Below are 13,037 nucleotides of genomic sequence, written 5' to 3'. Positions count from 1 at the left end.
TCAGTGTCACATCCCATCAGACAGGGCAATACTGACCTGTCCAGAACCTCATTCCTTCTGCTTGCAATGACTCCTTTTGCATAATGATCAGCAGAGATCAACTGGTCAGCAAAGGACTGCAGGACAGCAATTTTCTCTTCCTATTAAAAACAGAAGCCATAAATTAGGACTGGGGTTCCTTAAAGCCAAATGATGAGCAGGGTATGGAACAGAGCAAGACTTTTTTTTCCTCCTCTTTAAATGTATACATGATTGTAAATGTGACTCTAAAAGGAAGTCTATCTTCTACAGGACTGGAGAGTTCAATTTCAAACTATCACCTGTGGCATTTAGGAAAAAACTTAGGTTTTGTACTCCAAGCTACACCACTATGATCTCAATAAAAGTAGGTGGCTTCTGTTACAATAAACTGGAAAATACAGCTTTTTCTGTTGGGGGAAAAAAAAAAAAAGCAAAAAGCAAAAAGCACTATTCCTCACCTGGACATTGATTGCCTTATCAAAATCTTCATGTTTCTTGATGAGTGCCTCCACACTGTCCAAGGAGTCTCCTTTATCTTCTGTATTTAGGAAAGCCTCTCGGGCAGCCATCCAGTTTTCAGCTTGTTCACAGTCCCGATGAAACAGCTGGGGAGAAAAAACTCCCAAGGATGAGCAAGACAGCCCAAGAACATCACTCATCACTAGAACAAATTGCAGGAAAGGAGAAATTATTTTTCTTTTCAAAAATGCAGCAGAGTACCTGTAGTTCTAGGCACTGGTCTAGCATCATTCTGCGCTGGACCCAGGCTTTCTCCAGGTCTGTCCGTTCCCGATCCAGAATATCCAGTTTCTCCTTGATTTCTGGGCTGGCATAGTGTCCATGAGCCAGAAGCTGTTGTCCAAACTGTTCAAATGCCTGGAAAGTGCCAGCCCTTGCATCTATTTCAGTGCGGTGTTCCTGCAAGGGACAGAGATGTGTTATTAAGGAAAGAGATGGCAGAGCTGGAACTGATCTCTTTTCAGAACTCTAAATGGAAAATGTCAGAAAAAAGAACTATTTGTTGGTGTTTATTATCCACACATCTTTCACATACCTGGTGCCTTTCCAATAAAGCTTCAGCTCCAGTCACATCCTTGGCAAGTTCATCTGAGGAGACCAAGCCCCGGATTCCATTGATCCAAGACATAAGGTCCCTGTGAACACACATTCATTGAGAATTTTTCCCTCCTTCCAGTGAAATAAGTCATAAGAAAATGAGACCTTTTTTGGAACCTTCCTCAGAAATATTCCTGTGGAACAATAATCCATGTATACTTCACTAATGACAGACCAGACAAATTGAGAGGAAGGGAACAGAACCTTTACCTGAAGTCACTAAGGAAACGCTGCAGGTCATGAGAATCTCCAAGCTTCTCCTTGCGCTGGTCAGCACGTTTTCCCAGACTATTCCAAGCCTGATTCAACTCAGTACATTTTTCCTGGAGATCTTCAGCAGATTCTGGATGTGACTGGATCAGCCGCTGGGCAGTTTCACCAAGAGAATTCACCTAGAATTAGAGAATGGAAAATAAACAGAATGAAGACAAGAGAATCTTGTTATGGTTCAGTCATTTCTGTTAGACAGAAAGAAAGCTTTTGCTTTTGTCCTTCTCACAACCTCACCTTGTCTCCAAGAGCTGCCAAATCCCTCTCAAAGCCTTCATGTTTGCGCTGCAGAGCCTGCACACTGGCCAAGTCATGCCCATAGTTGTCTGTATTTAATGCCTGATTCTTCTCCTCTATCCATTCTTTTGTTTCATCAGCATCTCTGATTTGAGTGAAGGGAAGACAAAAAGAAAATTAAAATGGAGGTCTACTAGAACCTCTGATACCTACCAGGTAGGTCACTGTGTTTTAACATAGTAGGTAACTATGTTTAAACATATGAGTGTTATGTTTTAACACTCATAACAGACACAGGATTTTACTGAATGAAGAAGAAATACAATACAAAAACCTCACCTGTGGAATCTCTGGACTTCATGGGCACTGCCCAGCAGCTGGCTTCTCTCCTCTGCCAACTGCTGCAGAGCTCTCCAGCGTTCATTCAATTCCTGCAAAACAAAAAAAAGCCCCACTGATCCTGCAGACCATGGTTTTACAGCATTCACACAAGAAACTCTCCTGCTGGACTCAATGAAGCTTCACCATGTCAGAGAGAAAACTTCAGTAGCCAGTAACAATTTATTCACAACACTTATCCACAACTTCTTCATTCTGCTGACATTTGCAAACAGCCAACAACCCCTTCTTCATCTCCATTCTTAAAGGCTTGATTTCAGGGGTCTACAGTAAGAATACTGACAGCAATGCTGGAAGATTCCCTAAAATAGCTACACTTCTTTATTTTACAGTACATAAACTCCTTCAAGTGTCAATAAGATAAATCAGAAGACTGGCTTTTTATGGGTGAAGGTTACTATATTTTGCTCAGTTACAGAAGAATGCACAATTCAAGTAGCCTAGTTAAATAAAATAATTTTAAGGGTTTCTCCACAAGACTTAAAATCAAATTATTTTATGTATATAATAAGATACTGATGCTAATACTTCTTTAAATCCATTTAAGATGGTTTATAAAGAGTAATGAAAGACAGAATACAGAAAGAGAGGGTAAAACATTCTCAGCTTTAAAATCAGCTCAGAAAAAGTTTTATTCTTACCTTGATTGAGTTAAAGGTTGCCACTGTGTGTACCATCATACGTGCAGACTGCATGAAAAAGAAGAAATAAAAAAAAATGTAGTATTAAAGTCACCTCTAACCATTCAGAGCTAAAAAACAACTGAAAGAAACTCCTTAAAAATCCATGACTTTGCCTTGCTCAGAAATACAGATTTCATAAAATTCAACTCTACAAAGTGCAGGAAGAAACAAACACCCAAGGTTTTAAAGGCTTCAGTGAAGACTTGTTTTACTTTACTGTTGTGTGCTACCAAGTCATGACACCTACCTTCCAAGGAGAGGCTGTCTTAGAATCAGTTTCATCCTGTTTAAAAACATAAAGAAACAGCTTCAAATAGGGAGCAAAATGTAAAAGTATCAGAATATACTAAAAATCTTTGAAAGTTCTCCGTGTTCAGTTCTTAACAGAGTAAATCAATTTATACAAGGAAGCATTTTTGTCATTTTGGAATTTGTGATGTGGGATAAGACTCTCAGGACATGAAGGGACCAGTGACAATCTTCCTGTGTCCATTCAGAGTCACAACTGAGTTCCTTAAGGGAAATGGACTACAATTATGACCAAAATTGTACTTGTACAACCCAAATCTGTTACAATTGCCCCACTATCTCAGAAATCAACACTTACCCTGGGCATCATCCCATAGACTTCCTGCAAAGGAATAGGGACAAACAGAATGAGCTTTTTATTTTCTAATAGGAAGTTTTTACTGGTTTTGAGAACTTTTATCCTCAAATTGGTTAACAGCATATCATCAAGCCAAAATAGTGCTCACACAACCCACATGTGTGGCAGAAATGGAAGTCTGACTACTCAACCATCTATGGCAACACTTCACCTTAGAGCTCAGAAAAAAAAAGCCCCAAGCTGCTTCAATCTTCTGTTGGCACTGGACTGAATCAGTTACAGAAATAGCACAGCCATGTGAAAGGCTGGGGGGAGATGTGTTAGGAAAAAAAAAAAAAATCCCAGAGAACCCACAAACCCCCCCTGTGAGTTGGGCTCTATTTTATTTCTCTTTTCCCCTAGTATTCTTCACCATTTTTCTTGCAAATATGCAAAGGCTGAAATTTCAAGTTGACATGAAGCACAGCTACTGTGTGGGTTCTCCATGACTTTTAATATTATTTTGAAGAATTTCCATTCCTAAGAACAGAAAAAAGCTCTAGATGGTGCAATTTACCATAGTGTTATTTAAAAACAGGCAGTCTCTGGTTAGAACAGCAGCATTACCAGACCAGAGAGCAACAAACCAGCTAGAATCTTGCAATGACACATAAAGCAGAAGACAAGAAACACAAGAAAGAAAGAGGGTCTTCTGATTCTCAAGAGGACTAAATTAAATCAGAAAAAAAAATAGACCTGTTGCTGTACTGCTTGCACTTCATCTGCCATCAACCCTTCTGACTCCAGGTCATTTGCAACCTTGTTGATGTCCTTCAGACGTGACTCATTAGCTTTTAAATCCTGCACAGGAGAGTAAAACAGCATTAACAGTCACACAAGCAAAACCTGTGGAACAAGGGGTGCCAAGAAGTGATTTGTAACCAGCAGGAATCCAGCACATTGACCTTTACAGTTACCACTGAACATACAATGCAGGAGAGTCTCTGCTGAGACACCCCAGCTGCCAGCACTGAGCTTTAGTGGATTAAAGACCCACACTATCAGTTTTCTGTACACAAGGTTAATTAACAATTAGAAATGTATAACTGGCAGTTTAAAAGTGTGTTCTATCATCACCAATATGGAGACCAAAAGCTATAATCCCTGAAAAAGCTAACAGGCCAACTTGAAAAGTGATTTCACTAAGTCACTGAGATGCTTCCAGCCAAGCTAATGGACAGAGTCAGAGGGGAGAGACCAAAACCAGCATCTGATATTACAACATACCTTCTGAAAATCATCAAATTTCTTCTGTAGCACCTCCACCTGCTCCAGATCAGCACCCACTTCCTCACTGGTGAGTGCAGTTTCCTTCTCATTGATCCACTGCTGAAGTTCATTGGCTTCACGGAAAAGCATAAACTTCTTGCAGCTTTTTTCTAGCATGCCTTTGCGTTTTTCTCCCAGCTCCAGAAGAGAGTGATACCTGGAAAATGCAAAAGAGGAAAGCAGAATGCAGTCAGATTGAGCTGAGTCACAGTAATTTACCAAGTTCTGGTATCACCAAAGATGCTGGGAATCCCTGCAGTCTACACACTGCTCTATAGAGTGATCTACTTGTACATGAGGAGGTGAACGTGAGCAGCAACACGTTCCTCCTCCACATGGACATGCACAGCAAAATGAGATTTTCCACATGCAACACCCCACTGGGCACAAAATAACCCAAATCACAGCTTAGGTCAGGGTAGGTTCTTATGCTACAGCAGCACTGCACTGCAGGAATGATCCCTCAGGGTTTCTGAGTATTTTCCTATAGTACATTAAAGTTGGCATCAGACTAATAAAATCCACTGGTCCCCCAGCTATTTGGCAGAAGTGTCTTACCCAGGCACTGTTCAGTGTAAAATTTGCTGAATGTTTAGAAAAAACATGTTATTTCTTAGATAACACAACTATATGCAACTGGGACATCCATGAAATGCACTGTTCTTACATCTCTGGAATTCCTGTCCTCAGTGAAATTACTCCTGGTTTATGTTAGAATAAAGGCCCAGTAAAACCTCAAAATGTTAAAACTGATTTATCTATTTACAGTTGGTTTAGCAATCACACTCCCAGCTTGAAGCTCCATCATGTGGTGTTTACCTAACCAATAACTCAGAGACTACAAAGTCAGTGGAAGAAACTCCTTGCTAACCTGGGCTGTGCTGTTTGTACCTCAAACTGACAGTCAGCTCCATGGAAGCAGAGACTTAGTGGTTTCCTGGCTATCCTGGTTTAAGGCTGGATAGAAAGGAACTAAAAATCTTTCATATGAGGTTTGAATAGAAACATTCTGCCCTGAGTTGACTGAGCTACTGCATGAAGAAAAACAATTCTGAAGCCTGCCCCAACTGCAGGTGTTTGCCTCAGCACATAATTTTAGGCATGAAATACTTGTGAAGCTCACTGAGGATCTAAAGCAAGACTCCTTCAGAAGCAGACCTCTTAAAGTTGCTTTGCAACACTTGAGAAATTAACACAATTAATTCACTTTTGATTCTCAAGAAATATAATCTCTGGGAAGAGACAGTCAGGCACAGCCAACAAACACTGTTGCTTCATGTCTCCTAGCAACCTCCAAAATCACAATGCAAACTTGGTATTTTTTTTCCAGAAAAAAACCTTTATGTTAGGATATTATAATAAAAACCCTATATAAACAAACTAATGCTTTTGACTACTCAGCATGAGTGTTACTTTATCTGATAAACTGTAACTCTACCCTTCCCAGACTCAAGCATTCAGATCTGACTTTTTACTTGGTAATATGTATGTATTTTTCTACATCTATATAAATGAATTCCTATTTATATCTGCACCTCAGAAAATATAACAGATGCTTTTTAAAGAAAACAGTCCAAATACCAGTAAAGCCTCACGTGGTAAACAAATTCAACATTATGGAATAGAACATGATCAACCAATTTAGCAGCACAGAGGTAACCAACAAGAGAAGCAGCTGGCTGGCTACAAAGAACACAAGAAACACAGACACTCATCTAAACTCGGATAATTCACGTTGTAGAAACTGCTTCCTCCATGCCTCTTTGGAACAGCTCTCCCAAAGAAAGAACCAGAGAATGAACAGTGACAGGATGGAGACAGCATGGTTTAGAAAGGGCTAATCCTACTCACAGTTCTTCGACCTGTTTCATACGCAGAGATACACTGCCGACTTCCTTAGTTATGAGAGTCCTGCACAGACAGAGGGAGCACAGCAAATGCATGCCAAAAATTAGTCAGATTAACAATGAAAGCAGCAGCTCCATCCATGGGTTGTCTGGGATAGGAGATGGTTTAAGAGTTCACACTTAAATGGAGAGAATTAGGTGTCACTCAGAAGCAAATAAAGCAAGTCAGACCAGGAGAACAATTCACACAAGGAAACCTCAGCAGTACAGTTGAACTCTCTCTATAAGGTCTCCTCACTTCCTGGTCACTGTGCCATTTGGCTGAGGACTGAAAAGGTGGTTCCCTCTCCCTGGATTCAAAATAAGGTACCTCTGTTCTAGATTTTAAAAGTAGCATGAAAACCCATAGAGCAAGTTACATTATTATTAAAATCCTGAACTATGCATCACGATTTTCCTTTCTTTTCACTGATCCAAGCTTTTTTGTTTGTTTTAAATTCTAGGGCCTAAGTTAGCAATTCTTGTGTTCACTGTAAGAGCTGGTGACTCAAAACAACTGAGTGGGAAGAAATTCTCACGCAGAATGACAGCATAGCTGTGCAAACAGATGGCAGTGTGCACAGAACTTCCAGCTTTGGCTTCCAAGTGGCTTGATAAGATGAGCCAGTAGCTCACAGCTATCACCCACAGTCCTTGCTTGAACTAATCTGCAACTGCCATGTGGCTTTAGGAGGGCATTACCAAGCAGTTTTATCTAGTTGCAATGGCATGTTCCTCTTTCAAAAGGAAAAAAACCCAAACAAATAAAAAAAGAGGGGGTGCAGGTTTCAGCCCTTGTAGTGGCAACAAATAATGGCATCACATTTCAGGAAAAAAGGTAATGAGCTACCACCAAAGTAGGCACAGCTCCTATGCAGGTCACCTCCAGAGGAAGCCCTATACAGGGAGGTCACTGTACTTTTCATAACCAAATTTAAGAAAGCTTTTCAAAACAGATTACATGTTAAGAAGTGACAACTACAAATACAAGAGCTGTTTAGGACAGATATAACTCACAAACAAGTTTAAGTTGTTAAGTACAACAACAAAAAGAGCACATAAAATACTGAAGTCAGACAGCAAGTTGAGCTCTAGTGTAATGAGTTTTACAGTTAAAAATGGGAAAATCAACAAGAAAATCTAGAATAAGTATAAAACAACTCAACATGTTTGGTTGTGACTGGTAAAGAAGCCCCTTGTTTTGTTCAGATTAATTACTCCCTAGTTTAAGAGGCATCAGCCTAAACTTCTGGCATCTCAAGACAAAGGCCAAGCCAGCACATGGTGGATGCCTCTCACATCCCAGCACTGAGATCTTACTGGTTGTCAATCTGCTCCTGTCTCAAGGCAATGCTGCCCTGCTCTTCCAGGAGGTTCTCTCGGGATGCAGACTGGGCAGGATCCAGTTTTTTCACGTAGGCAGCTGGTACAAAGCCCTGCCGGTCGTTAACTTCAACTTTCCACCAGTCCTGGGGTGAGGGGAAAAAACCAACACAGAACAATCATTGTGAGGAAAGCATAAAGTCTGCTGAGTAACTGAAAGCTGCAAAGTAGAGGCTTCTGTTAACACAAGCAAAGAGGTGATGATCCCAACAGTTTGTTCTTTTTATGGAGATCATTTCAAACATTTCTTGAAGCCATCTAGGTCTTACTCCTTCTTTGGCCAAAAATTCCTCACCAGACAGGAAATGTCCTTAGCCACATGCCCTGTAGCACATGTTGCTTATCCTACTTAGAAAAGTCATGAGAATGAACTAAAGAAGTCTGTTTGAAGTGCTGAATGGGAGAAGAGAGTAAATGTGCAAATTCTTAAACTTCTTTGAACACTCTTATTAAAAAACAAATGCTCCACAGAGCATACCTTGTTGGTGCTGTTGAGTAAGGTGAGGATATCTCCCTTTTTCATAGTCACCTCCCGGGGACTCTTCTCTTGGTAATCATAGAGTGCCAGAACAAGCTCTTTTCCAGTTTCATCATCTGTGGGAGCAACTTGTTGCTAACAAAGAATGAGGACAAGAAAAATGTGTTGTTCCATGTTTACTTCAATCACTGCAGTTGTCCTAAAAAATACTTCAGCCCTAGTTAACACTACTTGAGTGCCTTAAATATATTTTTGTTGAAACAAATATATTGCAGATAGATTTATTTTAGGTGCTGCCTGGGCTCAAACCTAGAAAATCATCATGTTATCCTGTTTTCTTCCAAAGCAACACAGCTGCCTGTTTGGATTATAAAAACAGACTGGTTTTGTTTCTTTTTTTTAATTCAAGCACAGTCTGCAATAAGTTCTCAAAACCAACAACTGTTGTTAAGCTTTGTCTTTACCTTCTGCTGACTCAAGTATTTTAGCAACATGATTAACATCTTTCCTTACCCTGCATGACTGGGCCTGTTCCCTTAATGCCTGGATGCTACTGCCATAAGCAGAAAGATCAGACATCAAAGCTTCATGTTTCTTCAGAAGGGCCTGAAAGCAAATGATAAAAACATTTGTAAAATGGGTAAGGTGTACAGACTACTCTGCTTCAAATATATACCTTGGCTTTATACACAGGGAATGTGGGGTTTTCAGAGCTGCCAGTCTTGTGACTCTTGTAAGAATAAGTACTTCTATTTATTCACAGGCTAGATAGCAGCCCAAATGCTTCTAGTGCTTTTCCCTCTACCTTATCTCAGAAACATTCTTTTGTTCTGACCAGGAATAATCATTCTGAAAATAGTGTTAACTGCACTTCATTTTGATGAGGTATCAGTCAGCAGTATCTGGGATGTGGTGTTTGACCACAGAATGATACCATTAAAATAACTCTAAACAAAAAAATTACTTCCAGACCAATGAGCTGTTGCAAATCAGATTCATACTGAAATGCAACATCACATGAGAAATTTGCTGATATTAGTCTCATTATACTTTACAAAACCCCCAAAACACCTAAAAGAGTGAATATAATGTTTCCTTGCAATTTGCTTAATATCATGAACAGCAAAGTTTCATGTGCAATAATTCCAGATTTTCCTGTGTCTTAGTTATCCTTTGACTCCGAGTCAAAATTCAGTTTGATATAAAAATCTTCTGCCCTTTTTGTGAAGAATCCCCCAATGAGCAGAGCTCCTTACTTTTTTACCACTGGATAAATCCTCACTGTGTTTATGCAAACCTGAGTCAATCAATCTCAAGTACCTCAGCAGAGTCTTCATCTTTTCCATAGTCTGTACTGCCTACAATGGGCTCCTTTTCTCTCATCCAGGATTCTGCCTCATTAGCATCAGCAAAGTACTGCTGAGCTTGCAGAGAATCCTCGAGGTCCTGTCGACGCTGAGATGCTTTTGCTTTCAGAGAATCCCATTTTTGGTTCAGCTCATTTAATTTGATTTTCACATCCTCAGCTGCAAAATGTCCTAGATAACAGAAGGAAAGGAAACTGAAGGACTTAAGGAGACATAAATAATGCACATGAAAAGATTATTGTACTTTCTGTAAGTCACACAAATTAGACCTGTTTAAACTTACAGAGGCCATGCTGACAATAAGGAAAATGTAACTCAGCTTGTCCAGTTGCCTCAGACTAGAAATCCCTGCACCTTTCCATCAAACTGCACTAGGAATCTGAGTCATGAAGAACAAAACAAGCCACACCATAACACTTCTTGATGATGAAAGAAGAAAAGTCATTTCTTTCAAGTGGGAGAGTTTTGACAACAGACAAATATTTCTGACATGCATTCTGAATCCTGGATTCTGGTGTTAAGAACACAGTCAGAAATGAAGATGGCTACTTATTTAAAAGCAGGAAAGACTCTTACAGTCTTTATGGAACATTATCTTTTGCATCATGATTTATTAAAGTTAAGAATGGATGTTAAAATAGCATAGGCACAAAGCTGCTGAATATAGGGCCTACATGTGTTTGTCAAAAGCAGATGGAGATGAGTGAAAACAGTGTCAGGTTCCCATCAAAGAACATTTTTATTTTAAGGTAAAAGAATAACCTGCTAGCAGGTACCTGTCTATGGCCTGGGTAAAATTAGACTGTGATTCTTAGTTGTACAGAGCTAGAGAACAAAATTCAGCATGAAGACTTTTGGATTTTTCTTCTGAAAGGAAGAAATAAAAGCATTGAGACATACCCTCTTCCACCATAGCATTTCCTTTCTGTGTGACTGCCTTAATGCGGGGCTCATGGCCTGCAATTTCTGCCTGCAAAGCCTGATGCTTCTTGAGCAGATTCTGGACACCAATTAAGTCCTTGCCTGAAAGATATAAAACAGTTAATGATTAAATTCAGAGTCCAGGAACTACAACCAGTGCCAGGCAATTTTGGAGAACAGGAACTATCCCAACAAAGACAGAGTGCTATGAAAACTAGTGACTGGAATTGTAGAAATAACATAACAGTTAAAGAACCAAGAGGGATGACCAATATTTAACCCTTCACAATGTTTAGAATAAAATATTTTGGAAGTTTACAAGGAATGCTCCACGGGTATCACAGGATGGACCAACCTCTGTTTGTTGATGCTGCAATAGGCTCCTTTTCCCTAATCCAGGTCTCTTCATCCTCAATGTCACGGAACAGCTGCTGCAGGCGAAGAGAATCTGCAAGTTTCTGCTTGCGAGCTACCATGGGATCCTTCAGAGCTTCGTAACGAGCCACCAAGGCTTCTTGTTTCTTCTTGATGTTGTCAGCATCAAAGTGCCCAGCATCCTGGAACTGGCGTGCCTGGATGGTGATGCCATCTATACGATCCTAAAATTAATTCAGCAAGAGCAGTATGTGAGAACTTGTGAGCTGGCTGCAGTGACTCGAAACATTTCCAGGCCCTACTAAAAACTGACATTGTGACAGAAGAAGAGAGTGTCACCAGCTGCTCACTGCCAGTGCCATAATTTGGGTAACAGTTAAATCCTGGTTAGTATTAAGCATATTGCATAAATGTAATTTGTTTTCATCTGACAGTTTCATAAAATAAACAAGAAATTCTTGATATTACATTAACTTCACAGATGCACTTCTCTAGATGAACCCTTTTTTAGCTGTTGGCAAACAGGAATTCCAAATCCAGGAACCCACATTTTGTTGATTTTCTTGCTAAGGTTTAAATTCTAAAGATCATTTGCAAATGAAGAACCATCCCACACAAAGCACAACACATCTTTTTGAGATGGTACTCACAGCATGAAACAACACTGGGCTGTCAGCAGATCACAGTGAGGAATTTTACTTTTTCAGAAAGCTCATTTTTGTCGAAGTCATGAAGACATTGTTCTTAGATACACAGTTTTAGTTACAGTTAAAAAATATTTCTGATACATTGTAAAGCCCAAAGCTACAAAAATTATGAAAATACAGACATGCTAAGGTCTGCAGAGTGAATGCTTTTGAACGAGCAGATCTGAAAGGGCAGAAAGAGCAATTTTTTCCTTTACCTGATGCGCAGCAACATCTGCCTCTAGCAGAGCATGTTTCTTCTGAAGATTCTGAACATTTGTAAGATCTTTCCCATAATCATCAGAAGCCAAGTGTCCCTCTACTTCATACAGCCACAGCTCAATGTCTTCCACATTGCGATTAAACTGCTGCTGTTGATTGGCCTCACGCAGTTTTATACCTGACAGAGAGACAGCGTTGCATGAGAAAAGACAACTTGAGTTTTCCACTTCATTTAACCCATTTCCTGTCTTCTCCTGGCTAAACTGTCCAGAAAAAAAACCAACACAAAACCTGCCTGCATTCTGAGCAAGTCATACCTTTGAGCTCAGTGGCCTCCAGAAGTTTTTTCCACAAGCTGATAACTTCATTCATGCGAGCTGCCACTTCATCAGATGCGTAGTGATTGACATCAATTAACTTCTGGCCAGCTTTCTCCAGGGCATCAATTCGACTCTGGTTAGCAGACAGCTCTGCTTCAAAAGCCTGATGTTTCTGAACTTTACCTTGCAAGTTTGATGGATCCTACAGAGGAAGAAAGGAAAAAAAAAAAAAAAAAAAAAAAAAGAACCTTTCAATCCAAAATTAGTATCTATAGGTCTAGGAAGAATCTGTAAAATTAGACTACATTCATATACATGACAAGATGTCACAAAAGGATTTGGTGCCAAAAATATGCCTTTGAAATCAGAACACTGATCTATTGAATAAACATGATTACAGTGTGATGGGAAAATCCCCCTTGGGGTCAGGGAGAAATACAATTCCTTCTGTTGCCATTAATACTGCCTACTATCAGCAAGAGTTTGGCTGATGCTTCGTTTCATTAGACTGATTACATTAAGCCTGGAATTGCCTTAAAATCACTTCAACATTCATCTTTGTGTTTACCTTGTATGCCTCATCTGTTGCAGTTTTCATTTTTTCATTAACCCAGCTCTTCAGCTCATCAGAGTCTCGGAAAAACTGCTGCAGATGGAAAGAATCTGCCAGCTGAGCACGACGGTACATGGCTCTTTCATGAAGGGCATTCCTGCGGCTCAGCAGCTGAAAAGAAATAAAAAGTAAAGGCTTTAAAATT

The 13,037-nt window shown here is 39.8% G+C and overlaps 1 protein-coding gene across 14 annotated transcripts in view; it reads right to left on the bottom strand.

The window, feature by feature from the left end:
- The window catches only part of SPTAN1 (spectrin alpha, non-erythrocytic 1), a 47,666-nt gene that overhangs the window by 15,768 nt on the left and 18,861 nt on the right, over positions 1-13,037 (bottom strand). For 8 of the 14 annotated variants that reach the window (XM_030461014.1, XM_030461007.1, XM_030461006.1 and 5 more), the window contains 22 exons: positions 12,848-13,003; positions 12,277-12,481; positions 11,956-12,137; positions 11,032-11,275; positions 10,656-10,778; positions 9,709-9,926; positions 8,902-8,994; positions 8,389-8,523; positions 7,848-7,996; positions 6,493-6,552; positions 4,600-4,798; positions 4,069-4,173; positions 3,334-3,357; positions 2,974-3,009; positions 2,685-2,732; positions 1,984-2,075; positions 1,645-1,789; positions 1,348-1,529; positions 1,076-1,175; positions 742-939; positions 480-626; positions 37-140 (listed from right to left, as the gene is read on the bottom strand). In XM_030461014.1, the coding sequence (XP_030316874.1) occupies positions 37-140; positions 480-626; positions 742-939; positions 1,076-1,175; positions 1,348-1,529; positions 1,645-1,789; positions 1,984-2,075; positions 2,685-2,732; positions 2,974-3,009; positions 3,334-3,357; positions 4,069-4,173; positions 4,600-4,798; positions 6,493-6,552; positions 7,848-7,996; positions 8,389-8,523; positions 8,902-8,994; positions 9,709-9,926; positions 10,656-10,778; positions 11,032-11,275; positions 11,956-12,137; positions 12,277-12,481; positions 12,848-13,003 (2,945 nt within the window). The remainder of the gene's footprint in view (positions 1-36; positions 141-479; positions 627-741; positions 940-1,075; positions 1,176-1,347; positions 1,530-1,644; positions 1,790-1,983; positions 2,076-2,684; positions 2,733-2,973; positions 3,010-3,333; positions 3,358-4,068; positions 4,174-4,599; positions 4,799-6,492; positions 6,553-7,847; positions 7,997-8,388; positions 8,524-8,901; positions 8,995-9,708; positions 9,927-10,655; positions 10,779-11,031; positions 11,276-11,955; positions 12,138-12,276; positions 12,482-12,847; positions 13,004-13,037) is intronic. The other 6 variants (XM_030461015.1, XM_030461002.1, XM_030461008.1 and 3 more) reach the window with 1 other exon arrangement.

Source organism: Calypte anna, chromosome 17 (genome assembly GCF_003957555.1).
Source record: "Calypte anna isolate BGI_N300 chromosome 17, bCalAnn1_v1.p, whole genome shotgun sequence".
NCBI classification, from domain to species: domain Eukaryota; kingdom Metazoa; phylum Chordata; class Aves; order Apodiformes; family Trochilidae; genus Calypte; species Calypte anna.
The sequence above is the reverse complement of the archived record's forward strand: the minus strand, read 5'-3'. Positions and strand labels throughout refer to the sequence as shown.